This window comes from Silurus aristotelis (assembly GCF_946808225.1).
Source record: "Silurus aristotelis genome assembly, chromosome: 5".
NCBI lineage: Eukaryota > Metazoa > Chordata > Actinopteri > Siluriformes > Siluridae > Silurus > Silurus aristotelis.
Window position 1 is genome coordinate 29538780 of NC_139578.1, and position 16040 is coordinate 29554819.

A 16040-nucleotide genomic window follows, 5' to 3' on the forward strand; every position below is an offset into this window, starting at 1 on the left:
TATTTTAGTTGTGTTATAGTTGTGTTCTGGTTGTGTTATAGTTGTGTTCTGGTTGTGTTATAGTTGTGTTATGGTTGTTTTATAGTTCTGTCCTGTTGTATGTCCTCAGAGGAGAGTTCTGCGCTCGGCTCCGGAGAAACTGCGTAATCGGGCCGTGGTTTCGGCCAACGTGACCCAGAGCAGCCCTGGCACACGGGTCAACCGCTACATTGGGCGTCTGATCGAGGCACGTCAGACAGAATCGGACTCGTCTGACTTGCATTTCCTCACGCTTATGTACAAGTGCTCAGTGCGGGAAAAGAGGGTGAGCTGCTTCATTCATCACATCTATTATATAAACGTTATCAGTTCACAGCCTTCCATTTGATCGTCAGGAACATCAGTTAGAGCTTTACACTTCTGACTGGTATTGTGGTGAAGCTTGAGGTCAGAAGGAGATCTGAAGAATTACACTGACTTCAGATAATTATAGCATTTTTCAACCTAAACTCCATTTGAGAAACACGTTACTGTAAAGACAAAGGTTTGTGTACACCAGACTATAAGATTCCCATATTAGTTCCTTCCACTAGTGTACTGCTGGTGTGCTACTGGTATACTGCTGGTGTGCTACTGGTGTACTACTGGTGTACTACTGGTGTACTACTGGTGTGCTACTGGTGTACTACTGGTGTACTGCTGGTGTGCTACTGGTGTTCTGCAGGTGTGCTGCTGGTGTACTGCTGGTGTGCTACTGGAGTACTACTGGTTTACTGCTGGTGTGCTGCTGGTGTACTGCTGGTGTGCTACTGGAGTACTACTGGTGTACTATTGGTGTACTGCTGGTGTGCTGCTGGTGTACTGCTGGTGTACTGCTGGTGTGCTACTGGTGTACTACTGGTGTACTGCTGGTGTGCTGCTGGTGTACTGCTGGTGTACTGTTGGTGTGCTACTGGTGTACTACTGGTGTGCTGCTGGTGTACTGCTGGTGTGCTGCTGGTGTACTGCTGGTGTGCTACTGGAGTACTACTGGTGTACTACTGGTGTACTGCTGGTGTGCTGCTGGTGTGCTGCTGGTGTACTGCTGGTGTACTGCTGGTGTGCTACTGGTGTACTACTGGTGTACTGCTGGTGTACTGCTGGTGTGCTACTGGTGTACTATTGGTGTACTACTGGTGTACTACTAATGTACTGCTGGTGTGCTACTGGTGTACTACTGGTGTACTGCTGGTGTGCTTCTGGTGTACTACTGGTGTACTATTGGTGTACTACTGGTGTACTACTGGTGTACTACTAATGTACTGCTGGTGTACTGCTGGTGTGCTACTGGTGTACTGCTGGTGTGCTACTGGTGTACTGCTGATGTGCTACTGGTGTACTGCTGGTGTACTACTGGTGTGCTACTAGTGTACTGCTGGTGTACTGCTGATATGCTACTGGTGTACTGCTGGTGTACTACTAGTGTACTGCTGGTGTGCTACTGGTGTACTGCTGGTGTACTGCTGGTGTACTGCCGGTGTACTACTGGTGTACTACCGTTGTACTGCTGATGTGCTACTGGTGTACTACTGGTGTACTGCTGGTGTGCTACTGGGGTACTGCTGATGTGCTACTGGTGTGCTGCTGGTGTACTGCTGGTGTACTGCTGGTGTGTTACTGGTTTACTACTGGTGTACGGCTGATGTACGGCTGGTGTACTGCTAGTGTACTGCTAATGTACTGCTGGTGTACTGCTGGTGTACAGCTGGTGTACTACTGGTGTACTACTGCTGTACTGCTGATGTACTACTGGTGTTCTGTTGGTGTACTACTGGTGTACTGCTGGTGTACTGCTGGTGTATTACTCGTGTACTACTGGTGTACTGCTGGTGTATTGCTTGTGTACTACGGGTATATATATATATATATATATATATATATATATATATATATATATATATATATATATATACATACTATAAAACCCCTTCTTAAGTGTTCCTTTCATTCATTTATTATTCCCCATTGTGTTAGTTGCTGCATATAGACAAGGAGTCCGATCCCAATCTAATCTAATCTGTCCATTTTTTTCCCTTCATTTTCAGTATCACCTCATCCACGATGAGTACTTCATGGGTGCTGTGGTGCTCTCGCTAATCCTCGCCTCCTTGCTGGGCATTGTCTACCTTCTCATCATTCCTCAGTAAATCTACACTCTAAACTTTATGTTCTAAGCACTCACCTTTGTATGCTAATCAAATGCTAGCATGATTTCTAGCATTCTCAATATATGGCCAAGGAGAAACATCTAGAGCGAGTCATGCTAATAATAATAACAATCGAAAGCGAGGAAGAGCATGAAAATGTCAGATTTATGCTAGCTTCTTCATCGCTAGCTCTTTAGTTTTCCTCTAGTTACTCTTGCTTTGTGTTTGCTTTATTTACATCCTTATGCTTACTTTCTCTTCTGTGTTTTTGTCTCTTCTCTTTCTTTCACTGGACCTCAGGGGGACAGTGGTGTTGGTGCTGCTGGTTTTCTGCATCTGTTTCCTTCTAGCTTGTATCATGTACCTTCATGTCACTAAAGTACAGGTAAAATAATATTTTTTGCCGTGGTTACAGTGCTAGCATTGGACTAGCGTCATAGCCTGTGAGGATTCTATTGAGGCAGATAACTGCAGAAGGATTAGCCACACAACTTATATACTCGACTATAAATCCGAGGTTTCTGGACATCCCAGTCCACATTTAGTCCCCATTTCCTGTTATAATAAGCTTTACTCTTTAAGATGTTCCACTAGATTTTATGGAGATTTGTCCTCATTCAGCCACATGGGTGTTAGTAAAGTCAGGTACTGATGTAGGTGAGGTGAGGAGGCCTGGGGTTCCAGTTCATCATGTTTAACAGGATTGGAGCTCTATATCAGGAGATCTTCTAACCCATGGAAAGCAGATCTTCATGGACAAGGCTTTGTGCACAGGTTTTGGTCTCCTAGTTCAAATGAAGAAAAAATTTAATCCTACAGCATCCAAAGACGTCCTGCACAATTATGTGGTCACCATTTGGGGAAGAACCACATATGGCTGGAAAGGTCGGTTGTACCAATACTTCTGCCACACGGTGTACCTTATGTGATGTCGGTTTCTTATTTCGGTAGGTCGTGTAGAAAACGTTAAGGTGTCCAGATGTACTCTTTGACACCTTGCTACCACAAGCCAGCTCCTGGAAGATCTGCTTTCCAAGATGTGAAAGATCTCCTGCTATTGAGGTCCAACCCTATTAGGATGAATGTGAACACTGACTGCACTCCAAGCCTCCTCACCTCCCCTACATCAGTACCTGACTTTACTACCACTCTTGTGGATGAATGAGGTCTCACACAAATCTCCATAAAATCCAGTGGAACATCTTCTCAGAAGAGTGGAGGTTATTATAACAGGAAATGGGAACTAAATGTAGAATGGGACGTTTAAAAAGAAGCACATAGCAATCTTATGGAACTGAAATTCTCTGTGTCAATGTGTGTGTGTGTGTGTCTGTCTCTCTTCCAGTGTTTTCCCGGGTGCCTCACCATTCAGATCCGCACGGCCCTGTGTGTGATAATAGTGCTGCTAATTTACGCTGTTGCTCAGGCGTGTGTGGTAAGCCTTCATCATCACCATCCTCCTCATCATCATAATTGTATATTCTGAAAGTGAAACTTAGTCCAGATGTGTGTCTAACAGCTGTTTGGTGTCCAGGTGGGCTGCAAGCCCTGGCTCTGGACTTCCACCTCTAACACCTCCATAGTGATCATAGACATGGTGGGCGGAGCTAACTACACCATGCCGGAGCTGCCGTGTGACGGGGTGCAGTACGCCCTCCTGGCCTGCGTGGTAGCCACGGTTACCATGGCGCTGTTCCTCAGAGTGTCCTGGCTGCCCAAGTTCCTCCTTCTCTTGGTGCTGGCCGTCAGCTTCATCACCGTGCTGGAACTGAGCGGATATCGCCGGACCGTGACCGGGTCAGAGCACATACCTAATATGATAGTATGATAATAATCTAAAAACATATTTAAATAATCTCAGTATAAATAAAGACTAAATAAATCACACATTTGATTTTTTTTACCACAACATGTGACCTGATTCTGAATATGAGGAACTTTCTCTAGATTAGACAAAATCTAATCCGAGTACAGAACTGAGAATTAGACATTTAGCTTTATACTGCTTAAGTAAAAGTTAAGTAAAAGAGAGAGTCTGGCTATCGTTAATTCTTTCACAATTTTACAGTTTACACACACACACACACACACACACGCAGCTGAATCATGAATCACTGTAATGAATAATGAGTCTGCATGTATCCTCCTTCAGATTCTGCTGCTCGTTCAGTTATTTTTGATAGCGACCTACACACTGTGTGTGTGTGTGTGTGTGTGTGTGTGTGTGTGTGTGTGTACGTGTGTGTCTGTGTGTTATATTTGTCAGCATGTTCCCCTGAAAGTCTCAGCTCCAGTCCTCATTCCAGTCTCCTACAGCTGTGTGAGAAACAGGCCGGAGGTCAGGCTGAAGAAGATTTCCGTGATAACAATCAGTAGATGGTCTTTCAATCTGACCTGGAATGAAGTTTAAATGCTCTGTGTTGTTGTTTTTGTTGGGGGTGGTGTTTTATCTTCAAATCGACCTCTCCGAAGTGAAGATGAGCTGAGCTTCATTTTACAGTCACATGTTATCAATCAGGACACAAAGCATTCTCCCACTCAGCATAAAGGTTTATTATATAACACTGAGGGAGAGATACAACTTTGTTCTGGAAAACGATGAATGGATAGATGAATGGATGGATGGATGGATGGATGGATGGATGGATGGATGGATGGATGGATGGATGGAAGTATTGACTAATGGCTGGATGGAAGGAGGGAAGGAAGAATGGATGGATGGATGGATGGATGGATGGATGGATGGATGGATGGATGGATGGATGGATGGATAAAAGAATGGAGGAACAGACAGATGGATAGATGGATGGATCATCATTTCTACATATTGTTAAAATAAAAAAAGTCTTCCTTGTTCTGAGACATGTAAATGGCACATTCTTTGTTTAATTATTCATTTATTTATCCAGTTTTCACTTACACCACAGGCTTTGTGTTCATCTGAAAAGTGATAAACAGATAAACAGACAGACCGATAGACAGACAAATAGACAGAAAGACAGATGAACAGACAGGCAGGAATTTGATTGACAAGTGACCAAATTTATTGAAAGACAGACAGACAGACAGACAGACAGACAGACAGACAGACAGACAGACAGACAGGCGGACAGGTGGACAGACAGATATATGGACAGATAAACAGACTGACCAACGGTCACGGTTCAACAATTTTAATATATATTTACATTGAAAATGGTGTTACTAAAAAAAAAGAAAGAAAGAAAGAAAGAAAGAAAGAAAGAAAGAAAGAAAGAAAGAAAGAAAGAAAGAAAGAAAGAAAGAAAGAAAGAAAGAAAGATGGACAGAACTGTACAGCGAAGTGACAGTAGTGTGTTTTGTCTCCACAGAGCTGGTGTAGGTTCACTGAATGTTCGCTCGTATGAGCCGATTCTCTCCCTGCTGCTGTTCTCCAGCGCTCTGGCCCTGCACTCACGCCAGCTCGAGCTCAAACTGCGCCTCGACTTCCTCTGGGCCACGCAGGTTAGAACCCTCACACAGAATCCTGCCTTATAACCCTCAGATAAACCCCTCATTCACAACCCTAAATCCATAGAACCCAACATGAGAACCCTTGCCACAGAAGCCTACAAAGATCCCTCATGTGGATCCTTGCCACAGAAGCCTACAGAGATCCCTCATATAGATTCCTGCCACAGAAGTCTACAGAGATCCCTCATGTGGATCCCTGCCACAGAAGACTACAGAGATCCCTCATGTAGATCCCTGCAACAGAAGACTGCAGAGATTCCTCATATAGATCCCTGCTACAGAAGCCTACAGAGATCCCTCATATAGAGTCCTGCCACAGAAGCCTACAGATATCCCTCATGTAGATCCCTGCCACAGAAGCCTACAGAGATCCCTCATGTAGAGTCCTGCCACAGAAGCCTACAGAGATCCCTCATATAGATCCCTGCCACAGATGCCTACAGAGATCCCTCATGTGGATCTCTGCCACAGAAGCCTACAGAGATCCCTCACGTGGATCTCTGCCACAGAAGCCTACAGAGATCCCTCATATAGAGTCCTGCCACAGAAGCCTACAGAGATCCCTCATATAGATCCCTGCCACAGAAGCCTACAGAGATCCCTCATGTAGATCCTTGCCACAGAAGCCTACGGAGACCCCTCATATAGATCCCTGCCACAGAAGCCTACAGAGATTGCTCATGTAGATCCCTGCTACAGAAGCCTACAGAGATTGCTCATGTAGATCCCTGCCACAGAAGCCTACAGAGATTCCTCATATAGATCCCTGCCACAGAAGCCTACAGAGATCCCTTATGTAGATCCCTGCCACAGAAGCCTACAGAGATCCCTCATGTGGATCCCTGCCACAGAAGCCTACAGAGATCCCTTATATAGATCCCTGCCACAGAAGCCTACAGAGATCCCTCATATAGAGTCCTGCCACAGAAGCCTACAGAGATCCCTCATGTGGATCCCTGCCACAGAAGCCTACAGAGATCCCTCATATAGAGTCCTGCCACAGAAGCCTACAGAGATCCCTCATGTGGATCCCTGCCACAGAAGCCTACAGAGATCCCTTATATAGATCCCTGCCACAGAAGCCTACAGAGATCCCTTATACAGAAATCATAAAATACTGATATAGAATTTTCAGGTTCCGTCTTCGTGTCACTACATCATTGAGTAGAGTACAGCAAACTAGTACATGGTGTTGCCAGAGGTATTGGGACACCCAGCTTTCCCAGTCATATAAGGTTCTTCCCCAAACTGTTACCACCATGTTGGAGGAACACAATTGCATAGGACATCTTTGGATGCGGTAGGATGAAATTTTCCCTTCACATTAACTACTGGTTGGGGTTCAGAATGAACGTTTGTGCTGATGAGGACAGATGGCAGAATGAGAACAGTGGTGGCTTTAGTATCCTTTTTGTTTGCTGTAAGAACATGACCTGAGGCGCTGGTGCAGCATGTCAAAGTCCTTCGTCACTCGGTCAGGGCTGATGTGAACGTTCGATATTGCTGCCCAGGACGTAATGGAATAAATGAAAGGCTAAATACCCCCCCTCAACTCCTGACCCCAGTGGCACAACCCACACACACACACACACACACACACACACACACACACACACACACACACACACACACACACACACACTTCCCTCACACTGCCCAGAGGGCTTCATTACATAACAACGAGAAACGCAAATGTACCAAAAACAAAAATGCCCCTTCACAACGTTTACACAACCTCACTGAACTCTGTCCTTACTTACCCCTTATAGTGTAACACACACACACACACACACACACACACACACACACACACACACACACACACACACTCTCTCTCTCTCTCTCTCTCTCTCTCTCTCTCTCTCTCTCTCTCTCTCACTCACTCTCTGTGGCTTTATACTGACATCTAGTGCTCACCATAGGACAACACTGACACTTAATTTTATATAAAAATATTGTCTTTTTTGTTTTGTTTAATATATTTATTAATTCTTTACCAGTGATTATATTGGATTTGTTTTTCTATTTAAGGTGTTGTTGAAAATGTTTTATTTGTTTGTTTTGGATATTGCATGGTACTAAAAAAAGTTTTGTGGGTTTTTAAAAAAAAGTAAAAACAGGCATTTATTTGTTTGACTTTGTTTGATAGGTTTTAGTTTGTTTCATGTTTACTTCATGCTCGTTTTGTTTGTTTGATTGTATATTTAAAACATTTTTGTTTGCTTGTTTGAGTTGTTAGTTTGTTTGCCAAAACAAATTCAAATTGGTATGCCATGCTGAATTATTTGTTGTGTCACAGATTTATATTGCCCCATCATTGCCATATTTTTACTTGTATACTGGATTTAAATATAAAATATATATTCATAAGTTAAAAAAAAAACAAAAAACTTATAACTAATGTTAAAAAACAGATATTAATTATTACTTTTATTATTATTTCAGGTTATATATTGGAATTAATTTATATATATATGTGTGTGTGTGTGTTTTTTTTATTATTATTATTATTATTATTATTATTATTATTATTATTATTATTATTATTATTATTATTATTTGATATATTTTTTTTCTTCCTTATTTTGAAATCTGACTGTTTGACGAGTCTTTTATACTTCAGGATTAATACAGAAAATTCCATGTAGATAAAATACAGAGCACAATTCTGTATTTGTTGCTTTCACACCTCAATTTTACTGCGATATAACATTAATGTGTTTTTCCGGGCGGCATGGAGCAGATATACGACTGTGTGATGTGAGCGATGTTGTGTGTGTGTGGGGGTGAGATGATTGGTTTCTGATGTGTTTATAAAATGTGTTGTGTGTCCAGGCTGAAGAAGAGAGGGACGGTATGGAGAAGGTGAAACTGGACAACAGGAGAATTTTGTTTAATCTGCTCCCGGTTCATGTGGCTCAGCACTTCTTAATGTCCAACCCCAGGAACATGGTAAGAGGTGACACATGGAAGAAAAAAAAAAAAAGAAATTATTTAAAAAAAGATTTAGCACATGTACATACTGTAGATATTCAGTTCCTTTTGCAACAACACTTGAAAATGAACTCAGGTGCCTGTAAATTCTCTGAATTGCCCCTGAGATGTTTCTGCACCTTGATTGGAGTTTACTTGTGGAAAAATCTATTAATTGGACATGATTTGAAAAGGTGCACACAGCTGACAAAGTGTACCAGAGCAAAAACCAAGCCATTGAGGTCTAAGTAACTGGCTGCAGAGCTCAGAGACAGGATTGTTGCCCAACTAGGACTCTTTCAAAAGCTTGTTGCCTGGCCAAACCGAACGATCGGGGGAGAACGGCCATAGTAAGAAAGGTTGTTAATGGATGGTCACTCTGACTGAGCTCCAGAGATCCTGTGTGGAGATGGGTCAAAGTATCAAAAGGACAACCATCACTGCAGCCCTCCACCTATTTAAACGTGATGGCAGTGTGGCTAGATGGAAGCTTCTTCTCAGTCCCATGACTCACGTTACTCTGAATGATTGTTCTTTCGTATTGGAACATAACAAAATAAAAAAAGTGAAGGGGGTCTGAATACTTTCTCAATGCATAAATATATAAATACATCTGTTGGTGGGTGTCAAAACATTTGCCTACTTTCTGCATTCTATTTATTGATTGACTTGCATACCTACATTTCTATTTACGTTTCTATTTATTTATTTATTTATTTATTTATTTATTTATTTATTTATTTACAGGATTTGTATTACCAGTCGTACTCGCAGGTCGGTGTGCTCTTCGCATCCATCCCGAACTTCAACGACTTCTACATCGAGCTGGATGGGAACAACATGGGTGTGGAGTGCCTGCGTCTTCTCAACGAGATCATCGCCGATTTCGACGAGGTCAGTCTGCATTCTCTCCCTTTAGCCAATCGCACGCTTGTCTGTCTTTGTCGTGTGGTCTTAACGTATCCCGTTCCCTGGTTATTTCCCAGCTCATGGACAAGGAATGTTACAAAGACATCGAGAAGATCAAAACGATCGGCAGCACATACATGGCAGCGGTGGGTTTGGTTCCCACTACAGGAAGCAAGGTGAGGGCCTTCACTTACTTCTGCAGGTTAGGGTTCCTGTTTTTTAAATCTCTTGAGGTGCAGTCAGTATATGTAAGTATTGGGACCCCTGATCTTTCTAGCCATTTGAGGTTCTTTTCCAACTGGTAGCACAAGGTTGGAGGCAGCTAATTAAATAGGATGCAGTAGTATGAATTTCTTCTTCCACTTGAACTAGGAGACCCAAACCTGTTCCAGCATGACAATGCTCCTGTGCACAAAGCCAGCTCCATAAAGATCTGCTTTCCATGGGTTGGAGCAGGAGATCTCCTGCTATAGTGCTCTGACCCTACTGAACACCTTTGGGGTAATTGGAACGCTAACTGCACCTCAGGCTTCCTTAACTACATCAGTACTTGATTTTGTGGCTTAACAAGCAAATATCTTCACAATATCCAGTGGGACATCTTCCCAAAAGATTGAAGGTTATTCGAATAGCAATGAGGACTATGAAGATATGGTTTAAATGGGTAAAAATAGAAGATAACCCGCTATAAAGCTCTGACCTTAACCCTATTGAACAAGATTACTGTAAACGCTGACTGCACCCCAGGCCTCCTCACTTCCGCACATGGGGAGGTGGAAGCTTAGCGGTTAAGGCATAGGATCAAAAGGGCACACGTTCAAGTCCCAGAACTCCCAAGCTGCCACCCTTGATCATGGCCCTTAACCTTCACCTGCTCAGTTGTAAGTCACTCTGGATAAGGGCGTCTGCCAAATGCATGATGAACTGGAAGACTGACTGTACCCCAGGCCTCCTCACCTACATAAGTACTTGACTTTACTAGAGCCCTTGTTTCTAAATGAGCACAAATTTTGGAACGAGATGTTCAAAAAGCACATATGAATGTCTAAAAAAGAAGTAATAAATTATGTCTTCAAGCTCTTTTGAAATATTCTTGTAAGGATTATGGACTGGAACTTCAAATCAACCACTGCAGAAATGAGAACGGGACGAGCAACAAATAACGACTACAGAGGGACAATCGTGAGGTGTGAATTCCAGTGTAAAAGCTGGAGTATAGTCCAGTGAGGTGCAGTGGCTCTTGGGGATACACAGTTCCAGTCCATAATCCGGGCACTACTATAGCAGATATGTTTGAATCAATGGTATATTGAACTTACCAACTTTTTCTTTAGGTTAAAAAGTCAACATTAGCCCACCTCAGCACAATTGCAGACTTTGCCATCGAAATGTTCGACGTCCTGGATGAAATCAACTACCAGTCTTACAATGATTTCATCCTGAGAGTAGGTAAGCTATTGCCATGCATGTCTAAAACAGGGGGGACTCATGACCAGTAGGATTCCTTTGAAATTTAACCATTGGAAAATTTCTGTCAAGGTATTTATGTTGTTTGGGTTTTTTTGGTCGCAGGTATAAACGTAGGTCCAGTGGTGGCCGGGGTTATCGGGGCCCGTAGGCCTCAGTATGATATCTGGGGCAACACGGTGAACGTGGCCAGCCGTATGGACAGTACTGGAGTTACTGGGAAGATCCAGGTTGACATTTCCATTATTTTTTTATTCATTTATTTAAACTTTACTCCTCACATCAGCATGTCGAATCCACAGAATTGCGAAGTTCTAGATTTCGAATTTGTCCAAAGATTCCATTTGTTGATTTGATGTCTTTAACAGCAGCTCTGGCAGTACCACAAGTTTACATGTTTGCATACCTCTAGGTTTTATCCACTATAGAGTAGAAAAGTGCTTCTACAGCATTCTTTCTATCATCAATACCACTTGTCAAACACTTGGTCAGAGAGGAGCCTCGAATCTATCCCATGGAAAAGGGGATACAAGTTAAGGAATATCCTGAATAGGGTGGCAATACATCTCAGAGTACAGTTACACACATGTTTACATACTCCAGACTCCTATTTGGAAATCAACCAATTACGTCTTTGCACCGGACAAGGTAACCAGAGTCAAATTTTTAACCCCAAAGCTGCAACATAAAGATGCTAACCACTAAGCCACAATGCCCTTTGGCCCCAGTGTTAGCTACTTATCACAGATTTGCATGTAAACAAGTTTAAATGCCAAATATCGATACTTCAGAGAGTAGTCCTGTGTAGTATCATAACACAGCGCCCCGTACTGTTTTTGCTGGATGTCCGGTGTTCATTTTATACATATAAGCAAGTATAGTCCAGATTGTTTCTCAGTAACATGATGTAAGAAAAAAAAAACATGCCAGAATGCTGTGGATATATGTGGGGTTATGATCTTTCGGATTAAACAGGTCAAGGGGGAGCCTCGAATCTATATAAGGGAGAAGGGTATACAAGACAAGGGATATCTTCTCTGGGGTACACACAACAACACAAACTACTAATGTTACATTTATTTGTATCTTCTTTATACAAGGTAACTGAGGAAGTCCACCGGCTGCTTCAGACCGATTACGACTTGGTGTGTCGCGGCAACATCAGCGTAAAGGGTAAAGGTGAAATGGTGACCTACTTCCTGGAAGGCAGGTCTCAAAACGCAGGTCCGAGGGCTCCCGAGCGCCGCAGGAGCACGTACATTATGGGGCGCGCTGCAAGGGTCGGGGTCGGATCTTTAAAAAGCACTTCCCACAACACCGACCTGGGCCGCACTGCATCTTATATTGTACACAAGGAGGATGGCGAAGAGGACCTTGAAGAGGAGAAAGGAGAGGTTTAGAATGACCGGTTGGTGAGGGGGGTAGTAGGGAAAAAAGGAAAAAGTGTCTGAAGAGGCTTCTCGTACCATTTTCTTTGGACTCGGATGAGGGTCCAAGACGAACACCAGGCATTCGAAGGTTCTTTGAAAAATAAGTTTGAGACGAGGAACAAGGGTATGGAGGAATCTGAAAGCTGGAATTTCGTCTTCCCTTTCAAAACGATCGATGACCCGCTTTCGGAAATGCTTCGTTCCTCTTTGATTTCAACCTGCACACTTTTATTCTCGTCTTTTTTCAATTTCTGATTGGACGGCTGGGGATTACAGATTACGCCCTGTTTGGCGGGTGACCTTTGTGCACACCTAAAAGGAACGATTATTTACAATTATTTCAATATTTCAGGACTGTTTTATTTATTTATTTTTTTTGTATGTCTTACGTATACGCCAAGTCTACCTGATCTGATGTAAATAACTTCGATGTTCTATTCTAGAATTGTATACTTTTTGTACGCTCTACAGTGAGGTTGAGTAGAGTTGCGGTGAGTGTGTGGGTATGCATGTGTTTGAGATGTAATAATAGCACAAAAGCCATTTTTCAAAGCAATTTATCGACTAAAGGCTTTATAGGCTTTTGTTTTGTTGTTGTGGTTGATGGTAATTTTCAATATCTTTTCTTTTTTCTTTTGAGTAGCTGTTGATTAATCAGGGAGGGTGACCAGCACCCAAACTGCTCTACTTCATTTGATATTTTTCAGGTTATGCGACTTGCCTTGCTGCGACGACGACTTTTCTAACGTGAGATTTGTGGAACTTTCTTATCAGGGGCTTTTATTCGACGTTATAGACCGACTTAAGACGAGTAGATGCAGCTACGAGGACACATACGAGAACACAAGTTCGTAACACTAACAATAGCCCTGGAGGTGGCCTCCGAGTTGCGAATGATGCATCGTTTTTTTGTCATTAACACATGGAATCGTTGATAAACTAAAAAAAATACTAGCAAACGACAGTTAGCACATTGCGAATATTTCACCCATGGACAACACGAATTTCGATTAGAAACGTTTGAACTGTAGGGACCTTTTGCACTCGGAGGGCAATGACATCGTGTTGAGCGGAGTATTCAACCGATATACAGGTATAAGATCACAGGGTGCTTTCACATCTACAGTGTTTGGTCAGGTTGAACCCTATTCTCACATGTTCTCTTCCTATTGGTTAGTTCTTTTAGCACTCACGCTTCAGGAACAAAACAAATTGTGGGCTTTGTTACTTCTAAATGAGCCCTAGTTTGAACATAATTCAACTCAGATTTGACTTCACCACAAATGAAATTAAATCATGTATTTTGGGTGCAGCCAGGTTTGCCAGGTCTCAGTGAAAATTTCGTTGTACAACATCTCAAAAACCGTACAAAGAAATACATGTTTGTCGGATTTTTCCAGGAAACTGTTTTTTATTATTGAAAGATCTCGAGACATGTAATTCCAATTACACCATAGTCAGTCTGAATAATCGTTTCTGATTGGCTGGAAGTTTAGGTGTGATTTCAGAGAGGTGAACACACAGGTAGTACATCCAGTTCCATACAGTGTCAGACAGCGATTATTTCCTAATGACCATACTGAAATCCATGGACGATTTTTACATGGGGTTTAACTTAAGAAGTTCTCTCGTTATGATTTAGAGCAGAATTCTAAAGCTGTATTTAAAATAAGTACGTAAAATAAAGCGTTATTTCCATCCATTCAGTAAGTTTTTACCTGCAAACACTAACCGCAGCTTTGAGCTTTTTTTTTATCAATGCTTGGAAGTGACCATGGTTTTAGGTAATAATCCACAACTAGGTGTGAGGTCTTACCCCATTATAACACACTCCGCATCATGTCAGGCCGGTTTTCACCTCCATATCCTGCAGTTACCTCATGTAACACTCTGTACCTGTATTTTATCCTTTGTTAGTTTTGCTTTTGGTAAGAGTTCTCATAATATATAAATTCTCCTACAGACTGGTTTAAAAACAGTAACCCTGGCAACTCTAATTTGCACAATTATATCATTAGACCAAGTTTTGTGGTGCACACTGATCCAAAAAGACAGGAATGGAAAACTTTAGAAATGCTGTATGGAGATTATTGGAGATTCTACAGACTTAAACAAGCGAAAAAATAAATAAACCCAACACGTTAAAAATAAATAAATATATATATATATATCATTTTTAATAGTCCTATGCACTCTTTGATTGGCTGATTTTTTTTTTGCCCTTCAGTTGGTTTAGTTAATGAACTCATAGGTGTGAAAGCACCCTTAAATACAAAATAAGTACCGCAGAATATACAAAAGTACTATATTATACTGTACTATATTAGAATGGGTCTGTAAAGCTGTACAGCAAGTTGACGGACGCAATAAGTTTCACTCTTGCCAAATGTTTAAAGCGAAGTATTTATTTATTTATTTTTACATTCACGATGTCAAGCTTTTGTACCACTCACAGCTTTATTTAACGTGATTTTTCTGCTTCGAATTGCCGAGTAAGCAGAAACGATATAGTTACACATAGGGGTCGAGGGTGATGTTTGTTTATTCTGCCATTTTCTTTTCTACAGAACACCTAAATTGCATAATTATATGGACAAAAGTATTGGAACACCTGCATTTTCCAGGCATTTGTGGTCCTTTTTAACAAACTCTTAGCACACAGTCCGAGGAAAGCAATTACATTGGACACCTTTGAAAGCTGTAGCATGTTCGTGCAAACTAGCAGTCCAAAACCCGTCCCAGCATGACGATGCCCCAGTGCTCAAAGCCATCTCCATGAAGATCTGCTTTCCATGGGTTGCAGTGTAAGATCTCCCGCTATACAGCGTCAACCTTTTTAGGATGATTGCGAACGCTGACTGCACACCAGACCTCCTCATCTCCCCTACATCAGCACCTGACTTTACTACCATCCTTGTGGATGAATGAGCACAAAATCTCCACAAAATCTCCACAAAATCTAGTGGAACATCTGCCCTGAATAGCCAAAGCATATTATAAAAGCAAATAAATATAGAACTGGATGTTCAAAAAAAGCACAATCTTATGATCGGGTGTCCACAAAATTTGTCCATATAAGTGTATAAATCAAATGAATCGCAAATAAATTTCTCCATCAGGAAGACAGTGTTCTCTTTCAAGATCCTGTGTTTTCCTCAGGCATTTTCTCAACAAATGTACATTTCCCTTTAAGTGTTGTTTTTTTTCTTTCGTTTGTTTTTATGTGCATGCTAAGTGTAACAAAAGCTTTTAATGATAATGGAAATGCATCAAATAATGGTTACGCATAATGTCATCTGCTTTTTTTTTCATTTTGGTTCAATACTGAGAGGCTAAAAAACGACTGTTATAAAGCACTGGGACTGGAGACTCCTTCCAAAACTGTGCATCTCCATCCAAAATCCTACAGCATATCAATAATATATAGTGACTATCAAAAGACATTGGACATGGATCCAAGTCTTAAACGAACTCGATATTAAAATTGAGTTCGACCAAACAAATATATAAACGTACAGACTTTATTCTCATAGGGGGAAAAAAACCTTCCTTAGCACAAAACAACAGCTTGACACAAACAAAGAAATACTTTGCTGTGCCTCAT

General features: G+C 41.7%; 1 protein-coding gene across 1 annotated transcript in view; it reads left to right on the forward strand.

Annotated features, from left to right (window-relative positions):
- Positions 1–14592, forward strand: part of adcy1b (adenylate cyclase 1b) — a 71397-nt gene extending 56805 nt beyond the window's left edge. The window contains exons 9-20 of the mRNA XM_083542626.1: positions 110–304; positions 2064–2161; positions 2466–2550; positions 3511–3600; positions 3700–3962; positions 5516–5648; positions 8493–8609; positions 9378–9524; positions 9617–9715; positions 10874–10988; positions 11112–11236; positions 12107–14592. Of these exons, the coding sequence (XP_083398752.1) occupies positions 110–304; positions 2064–2161; positions 2466–2550; positions 3511–3600; positions 3700–3962; positions 5516–5648; positions 8493–8609; positions 9378–9524; positions 9617–9715; positions 10874–10988; positions 11112–11236; positions 12107–12406 (1767 nt within the window). The 3' untranslated portion in view covers positions 12407–14592. The remainder of the gene's footprint in view (positions 1–109; positions 305–2063; positions 2162–2465; positions 2551–3510; positions 3601–3699; positions 3963–5515; positions 5649–8492; positions 8610–9377; positions 9525–9616; positions 9716–10873; positions 10989–11111; positions 11237–12106) is intronic.
- Positions 14593–16040: the final 1448 nt, after the last annotated feature.